Source organism: Sordaria macrospora, chromosome 7 (assembly GCF_033870435.1).
Source record: "Sordaria macrospora chromosome 7, complete sequence".
Classification (NCBI taxonomy): Eukaryota; Fungi; Ascomycota; class Sordariomycetes; order Sordariales; family Sordariaceae; genus Sordaria; species Sordaria macrospora.
Window position 1 is genome coordinate 2,301,663 of NC_089377.1, and position 26,676 is coordinate 2,328,338.

General features: G+C 51.5%; 7 protein-coding genes across 7 annotated transcripts; 5 read left to right on the forward strand and 2 right to left on the reverse strand.

The window, feature by feature from the left end:
- Window positions 1–1,665: 1,665 nt before the first annotated feature.
- On the reverse strand, window positions 1,666–5,836 carry SMAC4_06163 (uncharacterized protein). The gene is made up of 4 exons (XM_066090402.1): window positions 4,833–5,836; window positions 3,349–4,765; window positions 2,045–3,284; window positions 1,666–1,977 (listed from the first exon to the last, which is right to left on the reverse strand). The coding sequence occupies exons 1-4, from the start codon at window positions 5,097–5,099 to the stop codon at window positions 1,848–1,850; spliced, it is 3,054 nt and encodes a 1,017-aa protein (XP_065947769.1). The 5' UTR covers window positions 5,100–5,836; the 3' UTR covers window positions 1,666–1,847.
- Window positions 5,837–6,832: 996 nt separating this feature from the next.
- SMAC4_06162 (uncharacterized protein) lies at window positions 6,833–11,790 on the forward strand (the record flags this gene model as incomplete). The annotated part of the gene is made up of 1 exon (XM_066090401.1): window positions 6,833–11,790. The coding sequence occupies one exon, from the start codon at window positions 6,833–6,835 to the stop codon at window positions 11,417–11,419; it is 4,587 nt and encodes a 1,528-aa protein (XP_065947770.1). The 3' UTR covers window positions 11,420–11,790.
- A 243-nt stretch (window positions 11,791–12,033) lies between these two features.
- Window positions 12,034–13,602, forward strand: SMAC4_06161 (uncharacterized protein; the record flags this gene model as incomplete). Its single annotated transcript, XM_003344827.1, has 1 exon — window positions 12,034–13,602. The coding sequence occupies one exon, from the start codon at window positions 12,034–12,036 to the stop codon at window positions 13,600–13,602; it is 1,569 nt and encodes a 522-aa protein (XP_003344875.1).
- Window positions 13,603–15,894: 2,292 nt separating this feature from the next.
- SMAC4_06160 (uncharacterized protein) lies at window positions 15,895–16,920 on the forward strand (the record flags this gene model as incomplete). Its single annotated transcript, XM_003344826.1, has 1 exon — window positions 15,895–16,920. One exon carries the CDS (start codon window positions 15,895–15,897, stop codon window positions 16,918–16,920), a length of 1,026 nt encoding a protein of 341 aa, XP_003344874.1.
- A 985-nt stretch (window positions 16,921–17,905) lies between these two features.
- On the forward strand, window positions 17,906–18,112 carry SMAC4_06159 (uncharacterized protein; the record flags this gene model as incomplete). The annotated part of the gene is made up of 1 exon (XM_003344825.1): window positions 17,906–18,112. One exon carries the CDS (start codon window positions 17,906–17,908, stop codon window positions 18,110–18,112), a length of 207 nt encoding a protein of 68 aa, XP_003344873.1.
- A 4,436-nt stretch (window positions 18,113–22,548) lies between these two features.
- On the forward strand, window positions 22,549–23,346 carry SMAC4_06158 (uncharacterized protein; the record flags this gene model as incomplete). Its single annotated transcript, XM_003344824.2, has 2 exons — window positions 22,549–22,736; window positions 22,779–23,346. The coding sequence occupies 2 exons, from the start codon at window positions 22,549–22,551 to the stop codon at window positions 23,299–23,301; spliced, it is 711 nt and encodes a 236-aa protein (XP_003344872.1). The 3' UTR covers window positions 23,302–23,346.
- Window positions 23,347–23,350: 4 nt separating this feature from the next.
- SMAC4_06157 (uncharacterized protein) lies at window positions 23,351–26,367 on the reverse strand. Its single transcript, XM_066090400.1, has 6 exons — window positions 25,931–26,367; window positions 25,835–25,854; window positions 25,443–25,673; window positions 25,286–25,385; window positions 23,828–25,196; window positions 23,351–23,762 (listed from the first exon to the last, which is right to left on the reverse strand). The coding sequence occupies exons 1-6, from the start codon at window positions 26,063–26,065 to the stop codon at window positions 23,620–23,622; spliced, it is 1,998 nt and encodes a 665-aa protein (XP_065947771.1). The 5' UTR covers window positions 26,066–26,367; the 3' UTR covers window positions 23,351–23,619.
- Between the last annotated feature and the right edge of the window lie 309 nt (window positions 26,368–26,676).

The following is a 26,676-nucleotide window of genomic DNA, read 5'->3' on the forward strand; positions in this document are numbered from 1 at the left end:
TCTACTGAATCACCAGCAACTTCACCAATTCATCACGGAACGCCATCATTTTGAACAATTCGCACGTATGGGCTTGAATCCAACGATTGACAACCATTTCCCGCTATGTCACAAAATAACCAGCCCGCCCACCGTATTGACCGCCCCGACATATGACGAGCGTTACGCTGGCTCGCTCAAGGCGGGTGTCCAACATTAACTCAAAATTCAACTATCTCCGCGCAAAAGAACTGAGCTTCGCTGTTCAAACACATGAGGCCCAAAACTAAAACTTGAAAGACTACTAAGGGCGGAAACAAGCCCGATATTCATTGTCCAGTTCGAAATTGCTCAAGATGGGTGACCCTCGGTATATCAACGGCCCGCTCAAACATTAGTGATTCCTTCACCACCAGCATGCTTTCAATTCATCAAAAATGTCACAAAGCCCGCGATCGCAACATCTAGTCCAGGATTCTTTCCCCGTCCAACCAACCGACTCTGCCTTCCCCATTTCCACTTCCTTCGCCTTGTTGGCTCGGCATGGCTCATTCATCATTAGGTCATCAGCGTCAATCAAATTGTTTAGAAAGATGCTGACCAATCTCGGTCTTCGTTTCCGCCCTTTTAGAACACGAAGAGTGTCTGACTCTGAATCCTTCCATTATTTTTTCCTTCGCTCTGATGCCTTAGGAAAGAGAACTGGTAATACTTGCTTCATCATCGTCGAAATGTTCATATCCAGGAGCAAGTTTTGCTTTCGTTCCCCGGGCTTGTTGCTACATCACCAATAACGCGGGAGACGATGTCATCGACGCTGTGGCCAAGATTCTTATCGGGGCATATTTGCTGACTGCTGCAGGAGAAACCACGATCTGAAGTCTTCTCGCTCTGCAACGAAGACGCGGTCCCAGAAAGTTAAACCGATGACTGTGGCTGGACAGCTCGACAACTCCAGATTCGTCAGCTCCCGCTCTAGCGGAATTGACAGCTTCGGAGATGTGGAACATTGTGTTGGGAATTCTTTCCTTGTCCATCGACTAGGTGGCCGAAGGAGATTCCTGATCTGCATGGCCGATGGTGGGCGAGGACTCGGAGTGCTGTTCGTCGATGGTAGTCGGGGCCTGGGAGTGCTGTTCGTTGATGGTGACAGGGGCTGAAGGATGAGCTTTTGAAAGGAAGTTGACAGGGGGAAGTTTGCACGTTATCTAGTTCAACCTGCAAGTGGCGTGGAGGAAAAGAAGAAGAAGCGAGGGCTGGTTGCTTATCGGATCACCTTCTTTCAGTTATCAACCACCACCTCCCTCATAGCGCTGGGACTCCGTGGCTTGTTCTTTTTGTGCCACTTGGGACCTTGATTCTCTTTTTCCTTGGAACCCAAGTTCTGGCCGTGGCCCAAGACTTCACGGATTCAAGGGTGCATGGCATTGAATTGGATATCCGGGTGGAGCAGAACCACGGGACCGTGAATTCCTGGGAACGGACGAGGGAGGGGTGGTGAAGATGCGAGCATGTTGGGCAAGAGCTCCTTCCACCCTTACGCGGTTCAGGTAAACTTCTGGGATATGAAAAAGGAGTCAGTGGTCGGAAGCTGGGTGCTTGCTGCGTCGAATAATGATCTCTACTGAACTGTTCACCTCTTATCGAATTTGACCAAGAAAGAATACGCGTACTTGTTATCACCAGGGAAAGGACAATCCTGTAAAAGCGGATGGCATTGATATGCTACCTATCTAATCCCAAGATCCAAAAGGGCTCGATGGGTCTATCTCCCAACAACTGTTGACCGTGAGACATACCTAAAAACAACTATCTATTTATGCAAAGAAGCTTACCACCCCGAAAATGCACTAAAAATCTACAAAATCTTACACCCTCGTCGTCTTCGTCCTGTTCGATACCAGCATCTGGGACAGAATAAAATGACACACATCCTCGTCCGCCCAGTAGCTCATGTGCGACGCAATGGTGTTGATAGGGTTAAAGTCCAGAACGCTCCTGTACAGTCCCAAATGGTTAGCTATCATGTCGTTTCACAGCACGATACTTGGGCATGATGACTTACTCTTGAATGCTATAATCCACTCTGCCATTCCTGTTTAGAGCACGCACCTTCATCTCCTCCCTCTTCAACTTCTGGGCCTTGGCCTCCTCCTTGACCCACTCCTCTTTGGCGGCAGCAGTGCTACCCCCATCCTTGGCAGCGTGAACCATATCCAACCTCTTCCTCTCAAACTTGCTAAAGAGAGTTTCGAGCTCGTCGTCGATCAGCGTTCCGTCGTGACCGGCGTTGGCCAGTTGGCGCATCCTCTCCGCCGTCTTCTCGCTCCGTTGTACGTCAGATATCTTGGGTGATTCTGGAGATATGACACCGGCTCCGATGTTTGTACCGGCACCAGGACTGGGGTTCTGATTCTGAGCGTGTGATGCGTTGAAATTCGCCACGTCTTCCTGGCTCAGACCGAGACTACGGTTGAGCAAACTGCTGGCAATACCGGCACTGAGACTGCTCCATAGTCCGCTGACGCTTTGGCCGACCTTGGCACCAATACCCGTGAGGCCCTGAGGAGCAACGGAACCAAAGATGCTCTTCTTGGTGTACGGTAGAGCCTGGGGCTTGAGAGTAGACATGGCGGGGGAAATCAAAGGTTCCAGACGATACGAGATAGGATCTGAAGGATGGAAAATGTTGAATAGCTGAGCAACCTTGGGAGAGGAGATGCTGTACGGAAGGTTGGTAATTGGAGAGAGACTCTGATCACTGTTGTGGTGGTGGTGATGATGATGCTGTGCTGTAGCCGCGAGGAAGAACGGGTCGTCCATGTATTCCGGATTCAGGGGGCTCTCCGAGGGGTAGGCGTTGGGCAAGTGACGAGCCGCAACCGTTCGTCCCTTGAGCATCTGGAAAAGGCCAATGGGAGAGCCGAGAGCGTAGAAATCTTCCACGTCAAATTCGAACGCAAGCTCCTTTGGTTCTTTGGGTTCGTAGTGGTCCTGGGCATGGGCTGGCCAAAACTTGAGCGGGTTCTTAAAGGTCCCAGTTTCTGGCCGCTTTTCGCGTTGCCGGCAAAGAATATCGAACATGATGGCAGATCCTAGGGAGTGACCGATGACGTGAACCTTGCCCTTAAAGTTGGGATTGCGGTCCCTGAACAGCTTGTATATCCGGTTAGCTTCTCGAAGAACGATTTCAACAATCGTTTCTCGGTACGCGCTTTGGTAAAGCAGGACGTCGAGAGCCAAGTCGGAAATGAGCGACCTGGCAAACGCCACACCTTCAATCGTGATGTCTTCTAGGGATGGGTCTTTTGTTACGATTAGCGTTGTCTTTTTCTTCAAATTTGTGACTGAAACAAGTGCACCACTTACATTCATCTTCTTCGTATGGAGCGTCGCCCAAGTCATGCTCGTTTCTTCTCGGCTTGCGCTTTGGGAAGTCGAGAAGATGCCGCCAGACAACAGGTAAAACCTGGACACGCGAGTTGCCAGGGCCTTCCACCTCAATCTCGCCGTTGAGTGCCCTAAGGTCCGCCGAGGAAGAGTACGTTTCTTTTAGTGTTTTGCGGAGCATGTTCACGTCATGCACAAAGTTGACACTCTCAATCTTCTTTCCCAAGAGCTGTCCGATACCGTGCGTGACAAGAACCAGATGCTCAATTTCGCGGCCTTGAGTCTCTCCTAGTCGCGCATTGTAGTCGTCCCTGATCTCCTTTTCTTCTCTTTTCCGAATCGCCTCCGCCTCTGCTTCTGGATCTTTGACCCCCTCTATCAGGTTCGATATTTGTCGAGTGAGCCTAGCTCTTGTACTTTCAATCTCGTCGGACGCCTCCTCTTCAGGCTCTTGCTTAACTACCACGGCTTCCTCAGAAAGTGACTGCGCACCTGCCGGAGCAGAGCGTCTCTTGAGGGCCTTTTGTAGCTTCTCGTCCTGTTCTGCGGAAGAACTCTTGGTTCCCGTGGGAGTCGAGGGTCGTTTGTCATCCTTGGGCTTCTTAGTTTCGGTATTATATCCGCGAACGAGCTTCACGCCGCTCATGTAGCCACCTCCGGCGAACCTCTCGTACACGGTCGATGTCACCCAAGAGAGCACACCCTCAGATGAGAGCCATGCAGTGCTTTCGTCGTGGTATGTTGCGATGTTGTTCATGTAGGCCCCAAATAGTCGGTATGTCTGGGGCTGGTGCTGGACAACCGTGGTCTCTGTTTTGGCTGCGGTCTCTTTTTGAGCGGCAGCAGCAGCCTTGAGATTGCTCACTGAAGTCTTTGGTGTGACGGTTTTGGTGCCCGAGTCGCTGTGCGTCCGTGTTGGGTACATCCACGGCCTGATTTTTAGGTATCCCTCTTCAAGTTGGGCTGCGAGATTCTCCTCACATGGGCGAACAGTTGAGCCTTCTTGGTAGAACCAGGTTCCTCGACGCACCTCGTATACCGGCCCTTCCCAGTAGACAGGGGCTAACTCACGATCGTCAAGATCGACATCGAACAAGAAGTCTTCGTTGACGGGGACTCGGGTATGATCCTTGGCCTCATCCTCCGTTGAGTCGAGGTTTGTGTTGTTTGCTTCGTCACCTGAGACGACACGAGGCCGCTTGGAGCCTAGACGAACACTGGTTGAGCGTTTCGGGTTGGACCTCTGCTGCTCCAACTCCTCGAGTCTTGCTTGGTAGGCGACTTCGAGTGCTCGGGAGTCTCCGGAAGAGAAGGGCGCATATTTCTTTGGTTGCGGCTTGGTCTTTTGGTCCTCGTCGGTCTTGGACTGGAGAAACTTGGGCTTGCGCTTCGGGACCTAGACGAGAAGAACTTTGGGTTAGGGCCTTCCCTGACTTGGACAGCTGATCAGATAGTATACCTACATCGACGGCATGGAACCATTGGACACCGAGCGGAGGGCAGTCGGGAGGATACCGCTTGAAGCTTTGGCCGTAAAAGGGATTCGTACTATGATCGCCGGGATTTGGGTTCACGGGAAACACTGGCTTGGGTGGAGGCGGCTCCTTGGGAGTTGGAGTGGTGCTTCGGTTAGCGGCCCAAGGATTGATGGAGTCGACGGCAGATGCGAGGTAGGATTTCTCGGGCTTCTTGTCGGCTGCGCCGGTGGCAGTACCGGTAGTTGGCGCCATTGGGTTTTTGCTATGGCCAGAGAGCCACCAGGAGGAGGAAGAAGGCGAAGAAGAGAACGAGGCTCTGGGGCCCCCTCTAGACGTCAAGGTAGAGGTAGTTGGTCTGGAGATTGCTGGCAGAGGGTAGAGAGCCTGACGGGTACGAGGACCCAGGCCAGTCCCGCGCAGACGCAACCTTATCGCGGCAACAAGCGCCAACGTTGCTGAGTTTTAGGTTGACAGGTTGACGGCTTCTCTTGGGGCACTCCAAGGGAGAGGATACGGGACTCGGTCTTGGCTAATGTTGGTTGGTCAAAGGGTAATCTGCGATGAAACCCAAGGTCGAATCTGTCTCTAATTCCGAGTAACGGTCTCTGGGTTGGGTGGCCGATCCCAAAATGTCCGTCTGTTTTGGTGTTTGGTTTCTAGGTTGTAGATGTTGTATGAAGGAGTCTCATGGGTGCAGAGTGATGTGACAACTGAAGCTTCCTCGGAAAATATGCAGGCACATGCAAGCGAGAGAAGGACGGGAAGGAGGAGACTGAACCAAGAGCGCTGGAAGAACCAAAGACAGAAGCGAGGATAGGTGAACAAAGTGTAGTGAAGCAGTGATATATACTTTAAGATGTTGTATGCGACAGAGTGTTGTATGGGATGGTATGTACGGTAAAGAAGAAATAAAAGTCAGGAGGAAACTAAGCAACAGCTGGTCGCTGGCTTGTGACTTTTCTCATCTTCCATGGAATGACAGGAAGGGCCAATGGAGCTCTTCGGCTGACTTGGACAACACGGCAATGACGATTCCAGGCGATCAGAATCAAGCGGTGATTGGCAGAAGCTGGTCCTTGTCCCGCTCTCGCCTATCAGTTGCCGGTACCGCTCTGGAAAGAGATGTACTTTCATTATCACTGCTTTCAATCCTAGCTATAGGTACCCTTTAGCCGCGACAAGTACCCCTACGAGATAACGGACGGTGGGGTATCAGCAGCCTGGAAGGGGCCGGTCGATCAGATGGATGCACCGCATGGTGGGGCACAGGCCTCGAGTCTGTCTCCAAATCGCGACAGATGGACCAATTCCGAGACGCGGAGTCATGCGGCGACGGTGGGGGGTTTGGTCTTCCACTGCCGCCCGGGCCCCGCCCACCCCCCAGGCGCCGTTTTCACCATGGGTGCACCACTGGGACCGCAGCGCGCAGCGACAAAATAATTTTCAAGACGGGTTCGCGAATTTGTCCCAAAACCACTTCCACATCAACGGCTACTTGTCTGGTGCCACCTTATTCCACTTCCGACTCCCATTGTCTGGGACATTCAACACATAGCGATACCTTATACGGCATTTCCACGGCCTTGTCCAAAATACCGCCTCGACAACATTTGGCATTGGTCTCGTCCACAAATTTTATATATAAGCCTCGGCCGATAAGCGACTTCTACTCCGAATCCAACGCCACCTCTCGTCGCCCACCACACTCTCGATCGACAGCCTGGCTTCCCCTTCCTCGCTTTAGGTTCTTACAAGCCACTGAACCATTGTGCCAGGACTTACAAGCACCCGACAACCTCGACTCGGCATCGTCTTCTTCCAACAACCACAGACAGAGAGTCCGCAATGAGCCGGTAGCAACGTCGTATCATCACTAGAACAGGGCATCCGACTGCTCTCTTCAAATAGCCACCTACTCTATCTTCTACACATCCCCTTCTCCATTCCATCGATAGTCTCGACAACTGAAACACAAACATCCCATTATGGGTGCCGAGCGGAGAGCTCCTATCAAGGAGCAGCTGGCCGACCAGCTCCCCAAGCGCTTTAGGGCCTTGCAGTTCGGAGTCCAGTCACACCAGGATATAGTAAATCAGGGTGTTCTCGAAGTCTCCGATAACCTTCTCTACGACGTCGAAAACGGCCGCCGCACTTTCCCCCACGGCCCCCTCGATCCTCGCCTCGGTACCTCGAGTAAGACCGGCACCTGCGAGACCTGCAACCTCCCTCTCCAGTCCTGCGCTGGTCACTTCGGTCACGTCCGCCTACCGCTTCCCGTCTTCCACATTGGTTATCTCAAGTACATCCAGGCCACACTCCAGAACATCTGCAAGACCTGCTCCAAGGTTCTGCTTGAAGAGGAACCCAAGGCCAAGTTCCTCAAGGCTCTCCGTGCCCCTGGCATCGACAACCTCAAGCGATCAGCCATCCTTAAGAAGATCAACGATGAATGCCGCAAGCAAAAGACGTGCCCCTACTGCGGCGACACTCAGGGTGTTATCCGCAAGTTGAGCGTAATGAAGCTCACCCACGACAAGTTCTCCCACTTCAACAAGTCGACCGCCCAGAAAAAGGTCCCGCCCGTAGCCAAGGCCGCCTTCGATTCCTCCTTCATTCAGGCAAAGACATTCACTCCGGATCTTGAGAAGCACTCCAAGAAAGCTATGGACGACATGGACCCTCTCAAGGTCTTGAAACTGTTCAAGAAGATCACGGCCGAGGACTGCGAGTTGCTCGGATTGAACCCTTCCGAGGGCAGACCCGAGATGTTCTTGTGGCAATATCTTCCCGCTCCTCCCATCTGCATTCGCCCGTCGGTCCAGCAAGAAGCCGCTAGTAACGAAGATGACATCACGAGTAAGCTGTCCGAAATCATTCTTTACGCCGGCCATCTGCGAGAATCGCTCCTCAAGGGCGCCGCCCTCAACACCATCATGGAACAGTGGGAGTTCATCCAGCTTCAGGTGGGTATGTACGTCAACAGTGACGTTCCCGGCCTGTACCAGCCAGGATTTGGTAAGCCCATTCGTGGCTTCTGCCAGCGTCTAAAGGGCAAGCAGGGTCGTTTCCGTGGTAACCTGTCGGGTAAGCGTGTCGACTTCTCCGGCCGCACAGTCATTTCACCCGATCCCAACTTGGGAATTGATCAGGTCGCTGTTCCTGAGCGCGTGGCCAAGAACCTGACATATCCCGAGCGGGTAAACCGCAACAACATCGAAAAGTTGCGAAAATGCGTCATGAATGGACCCAAAGTCTGGCCTGGTGCTCAGGGTGTCATCAAGCGGGACGGCGGCATGAAGTTCAACCTAAACTTCGGTGACGAGTCTATCCGGGAGGAACGTGCGCGGGAACTCAAGTTTGGCGACGTTGTTGAGAGACATTTGGAAGATGGCGACATTGTGCTATTCAACCGTCAGCCCTCGCTACACAAGTTGTCTATCATGAGCCATCGTGCAAAGGTTAGACCCTGGAGGACGTTCCGTCTCAACGAATGTGTGTGCACGCCCTACAACGCCGATTTCGATGGAGACGAAATGAACCTTCATCTTCCGCAAACAGAAGAGGCTCGCGCCGAAGCCATCAACCTCATGGGTGTACAAAACAACCTGATCACCCCGAAGAACGGCGAGCCCATTATCGCCGCTACCCAGGATTTCATTACCGCAGCGTACTTGCTCAGTAGCAAAGATTTGTTCCTCGACCGCAAGACCTTTACCTACATCTGCACGCAAATGTTGCTGGGCGAAACCCATCTCGACCTTCCGCCGCCCACCATCATCAAGCCCGTCGAGATGTGGACGGGTAAGCAAATCTTCAACGTTCTGATGCGCCCTAACAAGCAATCACCGGTCCTTGTCAACCTGGAGGCCAAGAACAAGGTTTACAAGGCGAAGCCTGGTGAGCTCCCAGATATGGACATTGACGACTGCTACTTGGTTGTTCGTAACTCCGAGGTCATGTGCGGAAGAATGGACAAGTCGACTGTTGGTGGTGGCAAGAAGAACTCGGTGTTCTACGTCATCCTCCGTGATTGGGGTCCGGAACACGCTGCGCAGGCCATGAACCGCCTGGCCAAGTTGTGTGCTCGCACACTGACCCTCCGCGGTTTCTCGATCGGTGTTGGCGATGTCTATCCGTCCAAGGACTTGACGGAGCACAAGGCCAAGCTGGTTGCGGATGCGTATGCACTCTGCGACGACCTTATCGCCCAGTTCAAGAGCGGAAGGCTTGAAAAGGCTCCCGGTTGTAACATGGAGGAGACGCTCGAGAACAAGATCTCCGGCATTCTCAGTAAAGTCCGTTCGCAGGCCGGTGACTACTGTGTCGGTCATTTGAGTCGCAACAATTCTCCCTTGATCATGGCCAAGTCCGGTTCCAAAGGTTCCGATATCAATGTCGCCCAGATGGTTGCCCTTGTCGGACAGCAGATTATTGGTGGCAAGCGTGTCGCGGATGGTTTCCAAGATCGTACGCTCTTCCACTTCCACAAGAACGCTCGTCAGCCCCCCAGTAAGGGTTTCGTGCGCAACAGTTTCTACACCGGTCTGGTTCCCACCGAGTTCCTTTTCCACGCCATCTCTGGTAGAGAAGGTCTGGTCGATACTGCCGTCAAGACGGCCGAAACGGGTTACATGTCTCGTCGTCTCATGAAGTCATTGGAGGATCTCTCGACCCAGTACGATGATACCGTGCGGACGTCAGAAGGAAACATTGTGCAGTTCCAGTACGGTGCCGACAGGCTGGATCCCGCAGACATGGAGGGTAACGCCAAGCCTGTTGATTTCGAGAGGTCATGGAATCATGCCGAAAGCTTGACTATGAACCACAATGAGAGGTCGCTGCTTCCGGCAGAGATCTCGGCCATGTGCAGGGAGATTCTGGACGAGAGACGAAAATCGTACGTGCGCAAGCACCTTGTCACGGGCGAGTTGCTGCACTACGCGGACAAGACGATTGCGGAAAGCAACGACCACGATGTTTTCATTGCGATCGATGAGCACGAGGGTGCCAGAGTCTATCTCAATACCATCCAGGCTGAGATGGACAAGCGTGCGCTCAAGCTGGCGAAAGCACGCAGGCTCGCCGGCTTGGATCCCTGCCTGGACCAAAACAACGCTGACCTGCTGAAGGAATTCGCTGCATGGGAGAAGAAGCAGAATGGCGGCGATATCAAGATGCTAGATCCGGAAGAGGAGGAGATCCAGCAAGCCCATGTGGATCGTGTCGCCAAGGTTTCGGAGGCCACCCTGAGAAAGTTCATGAACCTCTGTCTTTCCAAGTTCGACAAGGCAAAGGTCGAGCCCGGTCACGCCGTCGGCGCCGTCGGCGCCCAGTCTATTGGTGAACCCGGTACCCAGATGACACTAAAGACTTTCCATTTCGCCGGTGTCGCCGGTATGAGTATCACTCAGGGTGTTCCCCGTATCAAGGAAATTATTGGCGCCTCGAAGCTCATCAGCACGCCCGTCATCAGCTGCGAGCTCGAGAACAACGTAGACATCAAGGCCGCGCGCATCGTCAAGGGTAAGATCGAGAAGACTTTTATTTCCGATGTTATCCAATACGTTGAGGATGTCTGGCTTCCCGATGTCGCCAAGATCGTTCTCAAGATCGACATGCAGGCTCTTTCAGACATGCAGCTCGGCATCGGTCTTCGTGAGATCATGGTCGCCATCGTCAAGGCCAAGAAGCTCAAACTCAAGGTGGAGATGGACGACCTGAAGATCGGCCCTGACAACACCATTGAGGTCATTGTCAACAACGACTGGAAGGATCTGACCGCCCAAAAGAAGGCAGCGAGAGTTCGTGCCGCCGCCATCGAGAAGGGCCAGTTGCTCCTCACTACGTCGGACGAGACCGCCGCCGACTTCCAGCTGCGCGTCAACTTCCTCAAGCGCATGCTCCCCGCCGTGCCCATCTCCGGCTACCCCGAGGCCTTCCGTGCCATCATCCAATCCAGCGAGTCAAATGAGCACAAGGTCCTGGTTGAAGGCTACGGCCTGCGCGCCTGCATGACCACCGAGGGCGTCATCGGAACCAAGTGCATTTCTAACTCCATCATGGAGTGCCGCGACGTACTAGGCATCGAAGCCGCGCGTACCACCATCGCCAAGGAAATCGGCTCCGTCATGGGCGACATGGGCATCGATCCCCGTCACATGGACTTGCTGGCCGACGTCATGACCTACAAGGGCGAGATTCTCGGTATCACACGCCACGGTCTCGCCAAGATGCGCGACAGTGTGCTGCAGCTGGCCTCGTTCGAGCGCACGCCCGATCACTTGTTCGATGCGGCGGCCGGCATGAAGACGGATCGCATCCTCGGTGTGTCGGAGTGTATCATCATGGGCCAGACCATGAAGATCGGTACGGGCGCGTTCCAAGTTGTTCGCAGGTTGGGTATCAGGGATCATCAGGTCAGACCCAAGAAGTCCATGTTCGAGGAGGTGTGGAAGAAGGATGAGGCCGAGAAGAGGAAGGCCAAGATGGAGATGAGGAAGGTTGCGGCGGGGCGTATGGGGGAAAAGATTGATGGCATGATGCCGGCAGCGCCCATGGTGGCTGTCGCCTAAGTCCAAGTGGTGAGCGTAACTCATGTCTTTTCTGCTTTCATTTTTTTGCATGGTACGGTGTCGAACGGAAAAATTTGCAAAACCATCTCAGGGGATATCATGTATGGGGCTGGGATCTTGGGAGCCGTCAGGATAAAAAACTGGCTTCATTAAACTGTCTTGATGTCTCTTCATGAGGACGGACGGAAAGCGAGATCATGCGGGGAAGGATGGAAAAAACGATACCCTGAGGTTTTGAGCGTGTGTGAGTGTATTTAATTATAGAGAGTCAAAGCCGCGCGTGGAAAGGGAGGGTGGTGTTTTGGAGAAATACATTGGCGGTTATATTCGTTTAGCTCATTCAAGATGTAGAAACAACAGTAGTTTTCGTTCAAGTATGTTGATGAAGTGAGGTTGTTCGTCGTGGTCACATGATCTCGCGTTCGGACTTTGCAGTTGCAGTTGAGCAAACGCGCATCGTGCCGTGTCAAAGGAACGTTACGTCATTGCTTCCTTTCATCACCTTTCTTTTTCCCAACGTCACTTTATTTCTTTACCTTCTTCCATCATCATCATCATCCACAACTCCTCACCTGCACAATTGCTGGTTCATTGACACTTCGGCTTTTCACACAATGTGCGGCAGGTACGCTATCAATCTGCGCCCTTCAGAGGTGCGCCGCATGTTGCAAGCGGATAACATGCCAGTCGACGACGCGCCGGACAATGAAGGCGACGACTCTCCCAGACAGAGCTACAACTTTGCGCCGGGGTATCGCGGCGTGGTCTACAGGGCCAGGGTGGGCGGTGGTAGCCGTGGAGCTGGAGGACGGAGGAGAGCGGCGCACGATGCTAGTTCTAGTGCTCAGGACTCGGAAGAAGGAACCGAAGCGGAACCCGAAATGGAAGTTGAACATGAGGAAGAGCACGACCATAGCGAGGCCCCGGAAGCGGAAAATGAGCATGAAGAGCCGGTGGAGCAGGAGCACGAAGAGGAACAAACCCAGCCTACGACAGATCAATCCCAACAACAGCAACAACAAGAGCAAGACGGAAAGTCGAAGGTCGGAGACTGCCAATTTATCCTCCAGCCAATGAAATGGGGTCTCATCCCCTCCTGGACCTTCAAATCCAAGTCCAAGTCGAAGTTCCAGAAACCAGCATCAACAAATTATACAACAACCCTCAAAACCATCAACTGCCGCGACGACTCCCTTTTATCATCAAGCGGAATCTGGTCCAGCATCAAACACCGGCACCGCTGCATCATCCCGGCGCAAGGCTTTTTCGAATGGCTCAACACTCCCGGTACATTCAGCAAGGGAGGGGTTGAAAAGATTCCGCATTTTGTGAAAAGGAAAGATGGGAAGTTGATGTTATTCGCTGGGTTATATGATTGCGCCCATTTTACTGATCCCGAAACTGGGGAGGAAGGGGAGGTGTGGTCATATACGATTATTACGACAAGCTCTAATGAGCAGTTGAGGTTTTTGCATGATAGGATGCCGGTTATTTTGGAGCCCAGGTCGGATGCCCTGAGGAAATGGTTGGATCCGGAAAGGAATACATGGGGGGAGAAGTTGCAGGGGGTGTTGAAGCCGTTTGAAGGGGAATTGGAGGTTTATCCGGTTGATAAGAGGGTGGGGAAGGTGGGGAATGATGGGGAGGATTTGATTGTGCCGAAGGAGGTGAGGAGGGAGGAGAGAGATATTGGGAGTTGGTTTGGTGGTGGTGGTGGTGGGAAGGGGAAGGGGAGCAAGGAAGAGGTGAAGAACGAGGAGAAGAAAGAGAAGGGGCTGAAAAAGGAGAAGGGGAAGAAAGAGAAAGATGAGGCAGAAGCAGACGCAGAGGTGGAAGTCAAGCTCGACACTGGCAAGATCAAGACTGAGTCCGTGGATGAGTTGATGGAAGAAGCGGGTCAAGAAGAGGAGAAAGAAGTGCGAGGCATCAAGAGGGAGGCGTCTTCGGAGCCGGGTGATGATGAGCAACCGCCTGCTAAGAAGTCGACGGGGACCGGAACGAAATCGTCACCACTCAAGGGGAGTCAGAGTCAGAACAAGCCGCCACCGCCAACGCCGACAAAAACGAAAGGAAAGCCAATTAGTGCCACAAAAAACAAAGGGAAGGGGAGCCCAATCAAGCACAAAAATGCACCGCCGCCGGGGATGCAGAAGATCACAAAGTTCTTTGGGAATAGTGCTTGATGGAAAGGGATATGTTGACGTTGTTCTGCTGAGTGGACAACGAGGGCTTTATTCCTCAATCGTTCGGCAACCGGCGGCAAATAGAGGGACGCGGGCAAAGAGCGTTGAGAAGCGGGCTTGAAGATCAGATGTCAGAATGCAGTGGTTTGCGGGAAAAGTTTCAGACAAATGGAAGGGACGTTTGCAATGGATTTGGATGATCATCACAAATTTCTAGCCTACTTCATTCAACCCATCATCGCCCGGCTCCAGCTCATCTACTCATTTTTCCTTCCACTTCTTTTACACTGCCCCTCCATCTTTTTGGGTAGACACAGTTCATTCACAAACATTAGGTTCCTTGCTCTCGATATCAAGTGTAAGTAAGTCCCAGACACTGGCTTTCCAGAGGGCTTTGCTCGTCTTCTGTGACGACTCGTCTAACTTTCCATACAACCAAAGCAACTCAAATATCCACCACCGACCCAGCCCAAAATGGAAGATCAGAAGAACGACAACAACCACGATGCCAGACCGGGAGCTCCAATCCGCGACGACGACTACAACAACTACCGTCAACGGCAACACCACTGCCAACGATAATGCCGCCGTCTATGGCAATGCCACCACCAACGGCAATTCTACCAACAACGAGGTCACGGCATCCAACCCAGCCTTGACCGCACACATGGCCTCAAGAGCCATCGCCCATCCTCCATCTCCTATACCCCTAGCGAGATACCCACACCATCCATTTCCATTCCAACAGCAACCACGCAACAACAACAACAGCAAAACTCACAAGGGGGTCACCATTATACATAGACTTCTCCGCATTATCCCCGGATGCCCGTCTCCAAATGCGCCAACTAGCCGACATCCTCAGAGCCTTGGAACGCTGAGATTTCGCCTATGTTGTTGAGGGGGTTGGACGGGATGGAGGGGATTGTGGAGGTGAATGAAGGTGAGGACGCAAATGACGATTATGGAGAGGAAAGGAATAGGATGGGTGAGAAGGGGGGCTGATGGGATGGACAGGGAAGGATTTTGCGACGATTATGGCAAAAGGAGTATGGGGAGTAGGTCGTGAATTTTGTTGGGGTCTTTACGAGCGTGTTTCTTCCATAACCCCTTGAGTCTTTCCTTGTGCATCTTTCCTTGTGCATTTCCCTTCCCTTTAGTTTCTCTTCTGTTTTTCGTTTCTTGTTTTCTTTCGTATTCAGGTTTACTGCACGACGGATAGTCGTGTTGCTCATCGCCATTCGGTCGCACATTGTCATTCAGGTGTCGCATTCCTACACTCCCAAAAGATAGGGAATCCTTTTTCTGCGCAATAACACTTGTTGGTTGTTGGTACCTTAGTCACTCCTGCTCAGGGTCGTTTCTTTGTGCACACACTTACCAACTGAGGATAGGGCGGCAAACTTCTACCCAAAACAATCACGCCCAACTTATCATTCCAAATAAAGAAGGTTGCGGGGTCATAGCTGCAACCAACAGGCCGTTCAAATGACCATACAAGACGTCCGGTCTCCCGCACCGGTCCAGAACGTAGACGCCTTTGCGATGCCCCAGACGGAGCGTGTGCTGCTTGTCACAATCTCATCTTTCAACCTACACAATTGTCATTGACATTTGCAGGTTATCGTGCGCTTACCGCATAATAACTACAATGATTACATCCACCTTCTCTCGACAAGGTCATGGTGACCCTCGGCTATGTCTCACATGATTCAACCATACCACCAGGACCTTGAACCAAGCACGAAGCGCTACAATGCAAGTGAGCATAGCCATTGTTTTATCCTAAGAATAAGCAGAGGAAATGATCTATTTACAAACTAACGACGGAGTGGTCGACGCAAGTTGTGAGCGGATAGCAAGAGACTTTAGGAGACTCGTGGAGTGCTGGGACGTTGAGGTCCGGCACGTCTCTCATTTACAACAATTCAGATACTCATTGATCGCAAGGGAAAACGCAATATGGGTATAGGCCAACTGCTCCTGGGTTGTTGCTTCGATGGTGGTGGCGAGGTCCCTCCACCGAGACAACGCCCCATCCAACACAACCCTACACATGTCCGAACGGCTCCCTATCATCAGCAATCACATAGCAGAAAACTAGAACCGCGGTCCGATACCACAGGTCCTCAACGTCGGGTCTTCTTAGACTCCAACACAATCATAAGAGAGAAAGACCCTCTGCCTTCAACAAAGTCCCAGACATACCAACATCATCAGGAGAAAAAGGGCCGTCAACCTAAAGCGTGTCGCGAAACCAGATGGTCCGATCTCATCGATCAGGAATTGAAGATGATCTTGGAGATGGACGAGGAAATGCCACAGGACTACTACCCCGATGAAAAGCCAGACAACCCGCAACGATCATCTCCGTGGGACGACGTCATACCACCAGACTTTTACCCCGATGAGAAGCGAGGCAACATCCAACGGTTTCCTCGTCCGTATGACGACGCAATACCGCAGGACAGCTACCCCCACGAGAAGCAGGACAATTTCCATAGATTGCCTGCCCCGTATGATGATGCTATACCACAGGACGGTGACGACGAGTCTTTACCCGAATATAATCCCTACCAGACGAAGCAAGAAGAAGAGCAACAAACGTTCCATCAGCAGCCCACCACTACCTCTACGCCAGCTTGTACAGGGATGCAGAACGTGACGAGCAGCTATGACCTTGACTATTACCTGAACCCCAGGGATAGTCACAATTTCGTCACGCAAAAGTCGAGATCATTTACACCACCTCTACCTCCTCCGTTACCAGCAAAGTCCGTTAACCAGTACGAATACAACAGTGACGAAGACCCTAGTGACGAGGAACCGAGCTATCAGAACCCGAGATATCAAGACCAGAGCTACGAGAACCCAAGCAACGAGGATCCGAGTTATGATAACCTGAGTTACGAGAACCCGAATTACGAGGACCCCAGCTACGAGGAACCGAGCCCTGTTTCCGAATGGGCACGTGGAGAAGAAGAATATGGAGGATTGAAAGAAGAAGATGTATGGGAAGAAGAATATGCAGAGGAAGAACAACAACAACAAGAAGGGGGGACAGAATATCGACAATACCCGCGAATCGTGTCGGGGATTTCCTCCCTAGAATACTATTCAGAGGCTCTACGGCCTGTATCAGCTGTTTCTACTTTGACTTCTCATTATTCTCATTATCCTCAGGAATCTTATGAGGAACGGATAAGCAAGAGGTGGACTCCCATTTCCGAAGTGAGACCACCGCAGAAGTGGGGGAATGAGAGATACAAGACCGTCGAGCAGGGGGATGACAAGCCGGCGGAATATGGCTGGTTGTAGTTTTTAGGGAAGATATTATGGTTGTTTACGAAGTAATGCTTCATGGGGACGTTGGTATAAGGTGTTTGACATGGAGGTGGGTTTTGGTCAAAGGGCGAGATAAGGAGTTGGTATTTGTACATATCGTTTGTTTGCTTGATAACAGACGTTTTGAGCTCACGCTCCTGGTATTGGATCTTTTTTCCCCACATTCTTGTCTAAACCGTCGTCTGTGTTTGATTGGTTTATTTTTATTATTTTCATTTTTTCTGTTTCACATACATCCTACGCTGGAGTCGCTACCGACTATTTTTCCCCCATTTTTTTTCTTTTCCCCCGGTTGTTAGATCCTTTGGGCAGGAAGCATGACTTTTTACACTCCCACCTACCTAACAATCGGATCCAGGCGGCTAGCATTCAACCAAGCGTCAAGGATACTTCTTTTGTACCTTACACTCTAGCCGCCCATGTACAAAAGTTGGAGAACCTGATCAGCTCACGGCATCAGTTTTGCGCGAGTGTCTACCGCGAAACGACCGGCTCCACTGATCGGTCTAACACTAGCGGTTGATATATATTTGTTGTTGTTGTTATTTTTAACGTCTACTTCCGCCTCCCGTAGGGCATGAGACGTGCCGCACCGGTGAGTCTAGCATACAAAATTTAGAGCAGTGCCCTAATTGTCCACCAAAACCATTAATCCGAGGGCAAACCGAGGCCTACTGCCAATGTAAATCATGTGTTGCCCATAGCGTAAACGCGGCCCAACACTTATAATCGAATCGCCCAGTGGGCGAGCGGAAGAGTGCGGTTGATATATAGGTCGGAACATACTCCGGCTTGGTCAACTGTCTCATTTTTGCCGTAACTCCCAATTTTTATCCACGATATCATGCAGAGTCTGCACCCCCACTCGACAGATTGATTCTCCCGATCATAAGCAACACCCAACGGCAACTTTTCTACAGTCACGTGCCCCACCCGACCGATATTCACAACAGCAACCATGTCTGCCAACGCCTCGAACACATCAGATGTTCCGGAACATATGAAGAGTGGATGGTATAGCGACGAGGAGGAGTCACGGGAGGGAAAGAAGTCCAGAAAACCAAAGGAAGAGAAGCCAGATACGCGGTTCGGCAATATCATAAGAAGATTTAGCGTCAGCTCACGGGACTCGCAGTCCAGCAGTAGTACCAACGGGAAGCCGTAGAGTACAAGCAGCAAGAAGACCCAGGAGTGAGAGGTCATCAAGGTTCAAGGTGTCAGGTTATCGATACGGTAAGTTGATCCCAAAGTTCCTGCACAAAACACAGATGACGGTGGTTAAGGAATACAAATCGACTGCTAGGAGGAAGAACCAGAAACTGATTAATATAGCGCTTTCCTTTTGAGACACCGCAAACGGCAGTGGATGGAAACGACAGCAAACCCGGGCGCGCTGTGTGGAAGGAACTTGAAGATTGGTCTTGAAGGGGTGGTGGGGATGTAATTGGACAGTTTGGTGGATGCGTTTATTGATAGATGGGTACCTCACGGTAAAGGCTTGGAGTTTCCACTTGTCGGGACAGGCGGGAGAGATGGAAGGGCAGTGGAGAGGTGAAGAGGGAGGCGCGAGTATTTTATTGTTTGGGTTCGATGACGGACTGAAAGGTGCAAGGCTCGGTCAGCGTTTGGTCGTAAATTCCCGCTAGGTAGAGACATGCAAGCGATGGACGAGAAACTGACAAATTCTTGACTTGATATCAAGACTCACGTCCTCTTCATCGCACTTTTGAGTGGGTAAGAGTCCTTGGTGACAGCGATGAAATCGACCACTCATCCTTTTTCAGATTCAGCTTTAGGTCTGGGCAGTTCTGGCCCTGATATGCAAAATTTCACCTCATGTATCCCGCCCTCCTTCCCCTTCAACCGAGTAGTTTTGACATCCCCATGACGTCCGGATGAACCCGTCACAAAGCGTTTGATACCACTCATCAAGTCCGCTGACCATGTCGTTCATCTAGTGAGTGTTCCACGTAATCTACTCGACGTCGATGGCGAAGGAACGCGAAGAGACAATGGCCGTGGGCGAATAATATGCCCCATCCTCTGCGCCTTCCCAGGAATTTCCACATACCATCACCTTCACACACCAGCACCATCCACTCGCTGTTCCTTCCCCAAAACAAAACCCAGAAGCCACCAGTTACTATCACGCCTACAACCCAAAGTTCCAGTCAAAATGAGCTCCAACAATTCCAACGACAATTGTATGTGTCTATGCCACCTCCTGTCCTACGGAACACAAAATTATAGATATTGTTTCTTTGAAGATTTTTCAGCCGCCGAGTTGTTGATTGTCAGTAAATCTTTGGGTTAACAAATCCTGTGTGGTATTTATCTTGGGACAAGAAGTAAGTAGTCGACCAGTTTGACTGTGACATGGGGTAAATTTCAGTCTAGAAACAGACGAGTGTTTACGAGGTACGAATAAATCTGATGCTGAGGAAGCACGGGAAAGAAACTTTGCAAGGCAGCCGGATGCGCGAGAGAAAGAGAAACTGGAATTTTGACGCGTGATGCTGATCATTTACAAGAAGTGAAAAATGTCCGCGGTGTTGATGTTGGGATGGGTACAGGCAGACTTCAAGCACCATTCTACATGTTCTTCGTGATCAACTGGTCCAGTGACTCCCCGAGTTACTTTTCCGTCTTCTGCCGCCCGGGATTGATAGTTTATCTACAAGGGCCGCGCGGGTAAGATCCCGTCATGATGAAGGACATTTCCACGTGATCCTTCTGCGGCGCCAACTATCTGTGGTCCAGTCTCTTTACGATGTCGTTCATGACAGTCTCCATCCAATATTAGATGTCCAAGAAGCGGTAAAACGAGATGAAGGTATAAAGCTCTGTTTGCAACCACTGTCTGAAGATGCCCGTCGACACGATTGTTTCCACATCATCACAACCCCGAACGCAAGAAACATAAAGCCCAAACGCCAAACCCGCCTCCAGTCAACATGAGTGACAGATACGACTCAACAAGCACAAGCTCAACGCATGGTTCATCAGCCACCAGCGTGAACAACACGCGTCTCGTCAGCATACCTCGCGGGTCCAACCATCGGCGCCGCCCGAGAAGTCCCCCGCAAATAGGGGAATCATTCATTGTTAAGGACTCTTCATCAACACAAAAAAGAGAGAAAGATAAGGACGAGAAGAGGAAAAAGCCTCCGGTAAAATTCAACTTGGATCCTACCTCTGGTTCAGAGCAATCATCCACCACCGCGAATGTATGTTTTCTGCCCATACCATGTCCTGCCCAACCGGTCACATACCCCCAACTGTTCAATCTTCATCTATTTCATTATACAGCGGCATCTAGTATTTAGATGATCCGAACTGACTGTGTGTGCCATATAATTGCCCCCCTGCAGCGTCGGATGGCTCCCTTTAGCCATGGAAAGTACCCCGAGAAGGATGAGCCAGAAGACGATCATGAGGAATTGGAGAAATGGTTGCAGGGCAAAATTGAGGAAATGAAAGCGATCGAGGAAAGAAGGCGAGCTAGAATAAGCTCGGGGCGCTGAGCTACGATACGGACTGGTCTGGCGATGCAGGTCACTCACTGCCAGGGGTGGAAAAGGATAGAGTACCTAGTGGGATGCTGAATTGTGTTGTTGGTAACATTCGGCAGATGTGTAATTGTACCTAGCAGTTGTAGGCGTGTCAATTTCATTCTGGGACTGAGTTGGACACTCGGAAATAAGATTCTCTCCTTCCTGGCCGTTCACAGAATATTGGACTTGTTCTTCCGAGAGCGAATTCTCTATAAACAAAACCCGTGAGGCGTTTACCGGGCGGTTATACCAGGTGAGTCGCAAAGTCATGTGCTTGTGTCTTCCGTGGTTGTTCTTGAGAGCGTCTACAACGCCGATGTATTCCTTTCAAGGTGGATTAGCGCTGTTGACGCATGGAAGAAACCCAGGGCGCTTCGCTCAATACGACGTGTCTTCTTACCACACTTCACCTATCTATCGGCTACAGTTAATCGGGCAAGGCGACAACAAACGTTTGTATGATTGTCAATATGTATATCATAAACAGCCAGCTTTCCGCTTGTCAACATACACACACACCAGCTCAACAGACTCCCAAAAAGAGTAAAACGAAGACAAACATACCTTAGTAGGCCGCTGATATCTCTTCACGCTTTTGACCCTCCTTTGGCCTCAATCCCAGCCCCGGCCAAATCTTCACCATCCCATAACCACCACGATGTCTCTGTCAAAGAACAACATCTCCGAGCCGAAGTTTCAGACGCGAAACCCCCTTTAAAACTGTCAACAACCTTCGACACCAACACAGGTCGAGATCAGTCCAAATCTCGCGGCCTGCCTTATACACCCTACAAGCGTTGTCGCCATTACACAAGCCCAACAAGTCCGACAAGTCCAAGCCCAAGCCCAAGCCCAAGCTCAAGCTCCCACAACCAAAACACAAAGGGAAAAGAACCGGATGATGATGATGATGATGATGATGATGATGATGAAGCGGACGAAGAACTAATTACCACGGCCTCCCCTTGGATTACTGACCCTTTCAGACCTCAAGAAACCAAAGCGAGGCCCCGACCGATCAAGCCCCTTCGTCGATCAAGGGCTCGGGCACAAAAGTTTACTTCCAGCACGCCGCCTGAAGAAAACCCGGGTCACCCACACCAGGCTCAAAAGACTGGTATTATTACCTCTACCGCCGGCCGTAGAGATATGCCCAGCATTCAGTTTAGCACTCCAGATCCTGGTACATGTACCCCCATAACATCAGCGGAGTAGTGTCAAGCCAGCCATGAGAATCCCGCCGCTGTGTCCTTGGCTATAGCTACTAGGGATATGACTGGTATGAGCATGAGCATTGGCATGGGTAGGAGCGTGCATGTCGGTGGTGGTTTTGGAAAGGAGGAAGAGCATAAAGAGGGAAATGGAGAAGGGGAAGGAGGGGAAGGGGAAGAAGGAGATGGAGAAAGTCCGAAGAGAAAGAAAACGAAGAGAGAAGGATGGGGTAACGAGGAAATAACGAGATGGGATTGTGGCATTCCGGGGAGTTATGAACCTTTGCCTGAGCAGGATATTATCGAGGATGTCCCATGTCTTGAGGAGGGTATTTTCGAAAAAGCTGTTTCTGGGGAGATTTGTAAGGAGGAAGAGGAGGAGGAGGAGGAGGATAAGAGTCACTAGGCCACTTGTCCATCTTCAACTTCCATCTGTATCTACCCTACCTTTATCCATATCCTCTCCAAAGACCAAACGAGTACCGTACCCGTAAAGAACAATTCATTGACACATACTGCAAATCCCATCCGTTGTCTGCATCACCTTGGCCGCCATGAGCGCATGCGCATGACAAAGACATTCACCAAAACCAACAAAGGACTCATCCACAACTATGCACGAGCATCCACGCCCGTCCACCCGTCAGCCCCTTTGTGCCCTGTCCTGCTCTTTCAAATAAGTAGATGTACCTTTCCTACCCGCCCGCTGCCAGCATAATTCGCCTCGCACTACACACCTGCACCCAACCAGTCAATTACTAGTTCGGCCTCAATGGAACTCATCATCAAAATTACAATTGAACCCTCCCGTCCCCATTCAAGTCATGACCGATAACATGACTGATAATATGACCGATAATATGACCGACCAAACTCCCACAGAAACTCCCAATAACTCCCAGATGTACTCAACCTGGAAAACCTTCACCTCCTGCTTTGCAGACCCCGAAGCTGTCCTCGCGCTTTTTCTCGAGAACCAGAAGAACAAAAAGAAGAGCGACTCCGGAAAGCAAGGCTGGTCTTGGTGGCCCTTTTTGTCAAGTTTTTTTGCGAGGAAGGAAAACAGCAAGAAGTCCGAGGAAAACGAGAGCGACGAGAACAACAAGAAAATAAGAGAACAACGCTGTAAGAGAATCATAGCTTGGTACTTATTCTTCACGATTTACAATGATGAGATTTGGGAAAATGACGAATTTGAGAAACTTAAGAAACTTAAGGAGCAACAGCAGGGCCAGCAAGGAGAAGGACGTGTGTTGAGCGACAGGGACCGTAAGGACGATGAGGAAGAGGAATATGGAGAGAACAGTGAAGATGACAGTGAAGACGACGACGAAGAGGAGCAAGAGGAATGCCGGAAGCGAATGATGTTGCGTCAGGAGATCATTGCGGACTGGAAATCAGGAAATCATCCATTCTTCTACGACGACGAGGACATGCCTGACACGAGCGAGCAAGATGATAGGATATACAAGATGTCCCTTATCTTCCACTGTCCGAAGTGGCAGGATTTATTGGAAGAATCTGTGCAGGCCAAGAGAAAGAGCGAAGGATACAACATAGACAGTGAAGAAGACATCGACTACATGTGAGCAAGAACTGAGGACAGGTGGGATGCTTCGCCAGAATGGTAGTAGGAAATCAAACGGGAATCTGGGAAACACGACGTTTTGGCCAATAAGGTTATCTTCATATTTTACAAACAAATGGCAAACGCTCTTCTAACTGAACCATGCCCACTTGCGTAATAGATCTGGGGACTCATGAGGACTAAAAACTCCTATTTGAACCACCATTTCACCGGCCAAACACCAGGTAAAATATGCAACCCAACCAACCATAAACGACGCATTTCTTTTTTAACGTCAACCAAAAACAGAAAACGCAGGGGGAATCTAGATTATTTTCGTTTAGAGCTCGTCATGGCCAGCGGGCTCATCATCATCGGCGCCCTCGGGACCACCTTGGCTGTAAAGCTTGCTGGTGATGGGGTAGGCGACGTTAGAGAGCTTCTCCTTCTGCTCATCGAAGTCCTCAGCGGAAGCAGTGGCGGCTGGAAGAAAAGAATTGTTAGCATGTTGTCTTTGATGTGTCAAGGCGGATGGAAATAAAGCTTACCATTCTCCTCGAGCCAGTCCTGGGCCTCCTTGACGGCGTCAAGGATGGTCTCCTTGTCCTCCTCATCGATCTTGCCACCAAGGCCATCCTCATCGTTGACCTGGTTCTTCAGGGAGAAAGCGTAGTTCTCAAGACCGTTGCGAGACTCAATGCGCTCACGGGTGGCCTTGTCCTCCTCAGCGTACTTCTCGGCCTCAGCGACCATGCGGTCAATCTCCTCCTGGGTAAGACGGCCCTTATCGTTGGTGATGGTGATGGACTCGGCCTTGCCAGTGCCCTTGTCGTGGGCAGAGACCTTGAGGATACCGTTGGCATCAAGCTCGAAGGAGACCTCAATCTGGGGAACGCCACGGGGGGCGGGAGGAATGCCGGTAAGCTCGAACTTGCCAAGGAGGTTGTTATCCTTGGTCATGGAACGCTCACCCTCGTAGACCTGGATAAGGACGACGGGCTGGTTGTCGGCGGCGGTGGAGAAGATCTGGCTCTTGCGAGTAGGGATAGGGGTGTTGCGGGGGATGAGCTTGGTCATGACACCACCCGTGGTCTCGATACCGAGGGTAAGGGGGTTGACATCCATGAGAACGATGTCCTCAGTACCCTCCTCGTTGCTAAGAACACCAGCCTGGACGGCAGCGCCGAAAGCGACAGCCTCGTCAGGGTTGATACCCTTGGAAGCCTTCTTGCCATTGAAGTACTCCTCAATAAGAGCCTGGACCTTGGGGATACGGGTGGAACCACCGACAAGGACGATATCGTCAATCTCGGACTTGGAAACCTTGGCATCCTTGAGAACCTGCTCGACAGGCTTGAGGGTCTTCTTGAAAAGGTCGTTGTTGAGCTCCTCGAACTTGGCGCGAGTCAAAGTCTCGGAGAAATCTTTGCCGTCGAAGAAGGACTCGATCTCAATACGAGTAGACATCTGGCTAGAAAGGGTACGCTTGGCCTTCTCGGCCTCACGCTTGAGCTTGCCCATGGCCTTGGCGTCCTTGGTAACATCGACACCGTGCTTCTTGTTGAAGGTCTTGGCGAAGTGGTTGATGACGCGCTGGTCGAAATCCTCACCACCGAGACGGGTGTCACCAGCGGTAGCCAAGACCTCGAAAACGCCCTGCTCGATGGAAAGAAGGGACACATCGAAAGTACCACCACCCAAGTCGTAGACGATGATCTGACGCTCCTCACCGGTCTTATCAAGACCGTAGGCGATAGCGGCGGCGGTGGGCTCGTTGACAATGCGGAGGACGTTGAGACCGGCGATCATGCCGGCATCCTTGGTGGCCTGGCGCTGGTTGTCGTTGAAGTAAGCGGGAACGGTAACAACGGCGTGGGTGACCTTCTTGCCGAGGTAGGCCTCAGCAGTCTCCTTCATCTGTTGCGGGAGTTAGTCTCTAATAGCTGTCGACTTTTTGTGTGTGTGTGTGGGGGGGGGGGGGGGGGGGGGGTGATGATGCCACGTACCTTGCCGAGAACCATGGCGGAGATCTCCTCGGGGGTGAAGATCTTCTCGCTCCCATTAACCTCGACCTTGACAACAGGCTTGTCATCCTTGGAGACGACCCTAGGAACTAGAGTCAGTAACGGCTAGAGCGCATTTGGTAGAGGAACCAGTGCTTACTTGTAGGGGAAGTGCTTGATGTCAGTCTGGACGTCCTTCTCCGAGAACTTGCGGCCGATAAGACGCTTGATGTCGAAGATGGTGCGGAAAGGGTTGGCCGCAGCCTGGTTCTTGGCGGCGTCACCAACGAGTCTCTCATCATCGGTGAAGGCGACATAAGACGGGGTAATACGGTTTCCTTGGTCGTTGACGAGAATCTCAACCTTGCCCTTCTGCATCACACCAACGCAACTGGAAGGCTGTTAGTTGTCTTGTCCCCAAACTGTATACATCGCTCGTCGAAGCCAGGGCGTGAGATTGTGGTCGAGGTTGGCAGCAAGCCCCGCACACCCCGCGGGGTAATCGTGTTCATGGTCGTGTCGGGGAGCGAGATCGCGCAAAGGTAAACTTACGAGTAGGTGGTTCCGAGATCCTGTAGAAGAAGCGGTGTTAGAATGCTGTACCCAACTCCAGGAAAGGCAAGTTAGAGGGGAATGCTGGTAACTTACAATACCGATAACAGTGCCCATGGCCTCGATGTCATCAGAGGCATGAGCCTGCTGGACGAAGCCAGCAGAGAAGAGGAGGGCAAAGAAGCCCAGGATGCTGAGGCCCAAGGCCCAGCTTCGCGTTCGGTGCTCCATTACTGGAAGCTCTGGCGAAGGAGAATGTGATGTATAAAGAAAGAAAACAACCCCGCTGCTGTTGTGATTAAGGAATTGGGGGTGATGATAGGTGTCGTCGTTCTAGAAAAGCAGTGGTTCCTTAGGCCACTTAAAACTCTTCGGGTGTTTGCAAAAGGAAAGGGAGAATTGGCGATGGATGGAGGGAGGTTGTCGGGTATTTGAATGCGAAGTGGGACCGGCAAGCTGGCGTTAAAGGTGTGGTGTCCTCTTTCCCACCTAGCAAAGGCCACTCGTCAGGTTGCGGGTCCGGCCATGGAGCTGCTACAGAAAACTAGAAAGAATAGGAAATCTGTCCTCAATCGGATTGGCGGCCAGCCCACAGGGACCAGGGGGTCTGTGCTTTGCGGGGGGGGGGGGGGGGGGGGGGGGGGGGGGGGGTGTCTGGCCGATTGCCTGCATTGGCGCGTTTCTGTCCGGTGCACTAACTCCAACAACCGCGCTCTCGTACCTCCGCAGCGCCTTATTGGGATGAAGCGCTGCTTTTGTGAGACCAGATGCCTGGTGTTGCGGGTACACTTTCTGTGTGCATTGTGCGAAACCTTCAAGACGAATTGCTCTTCACTTGGGAT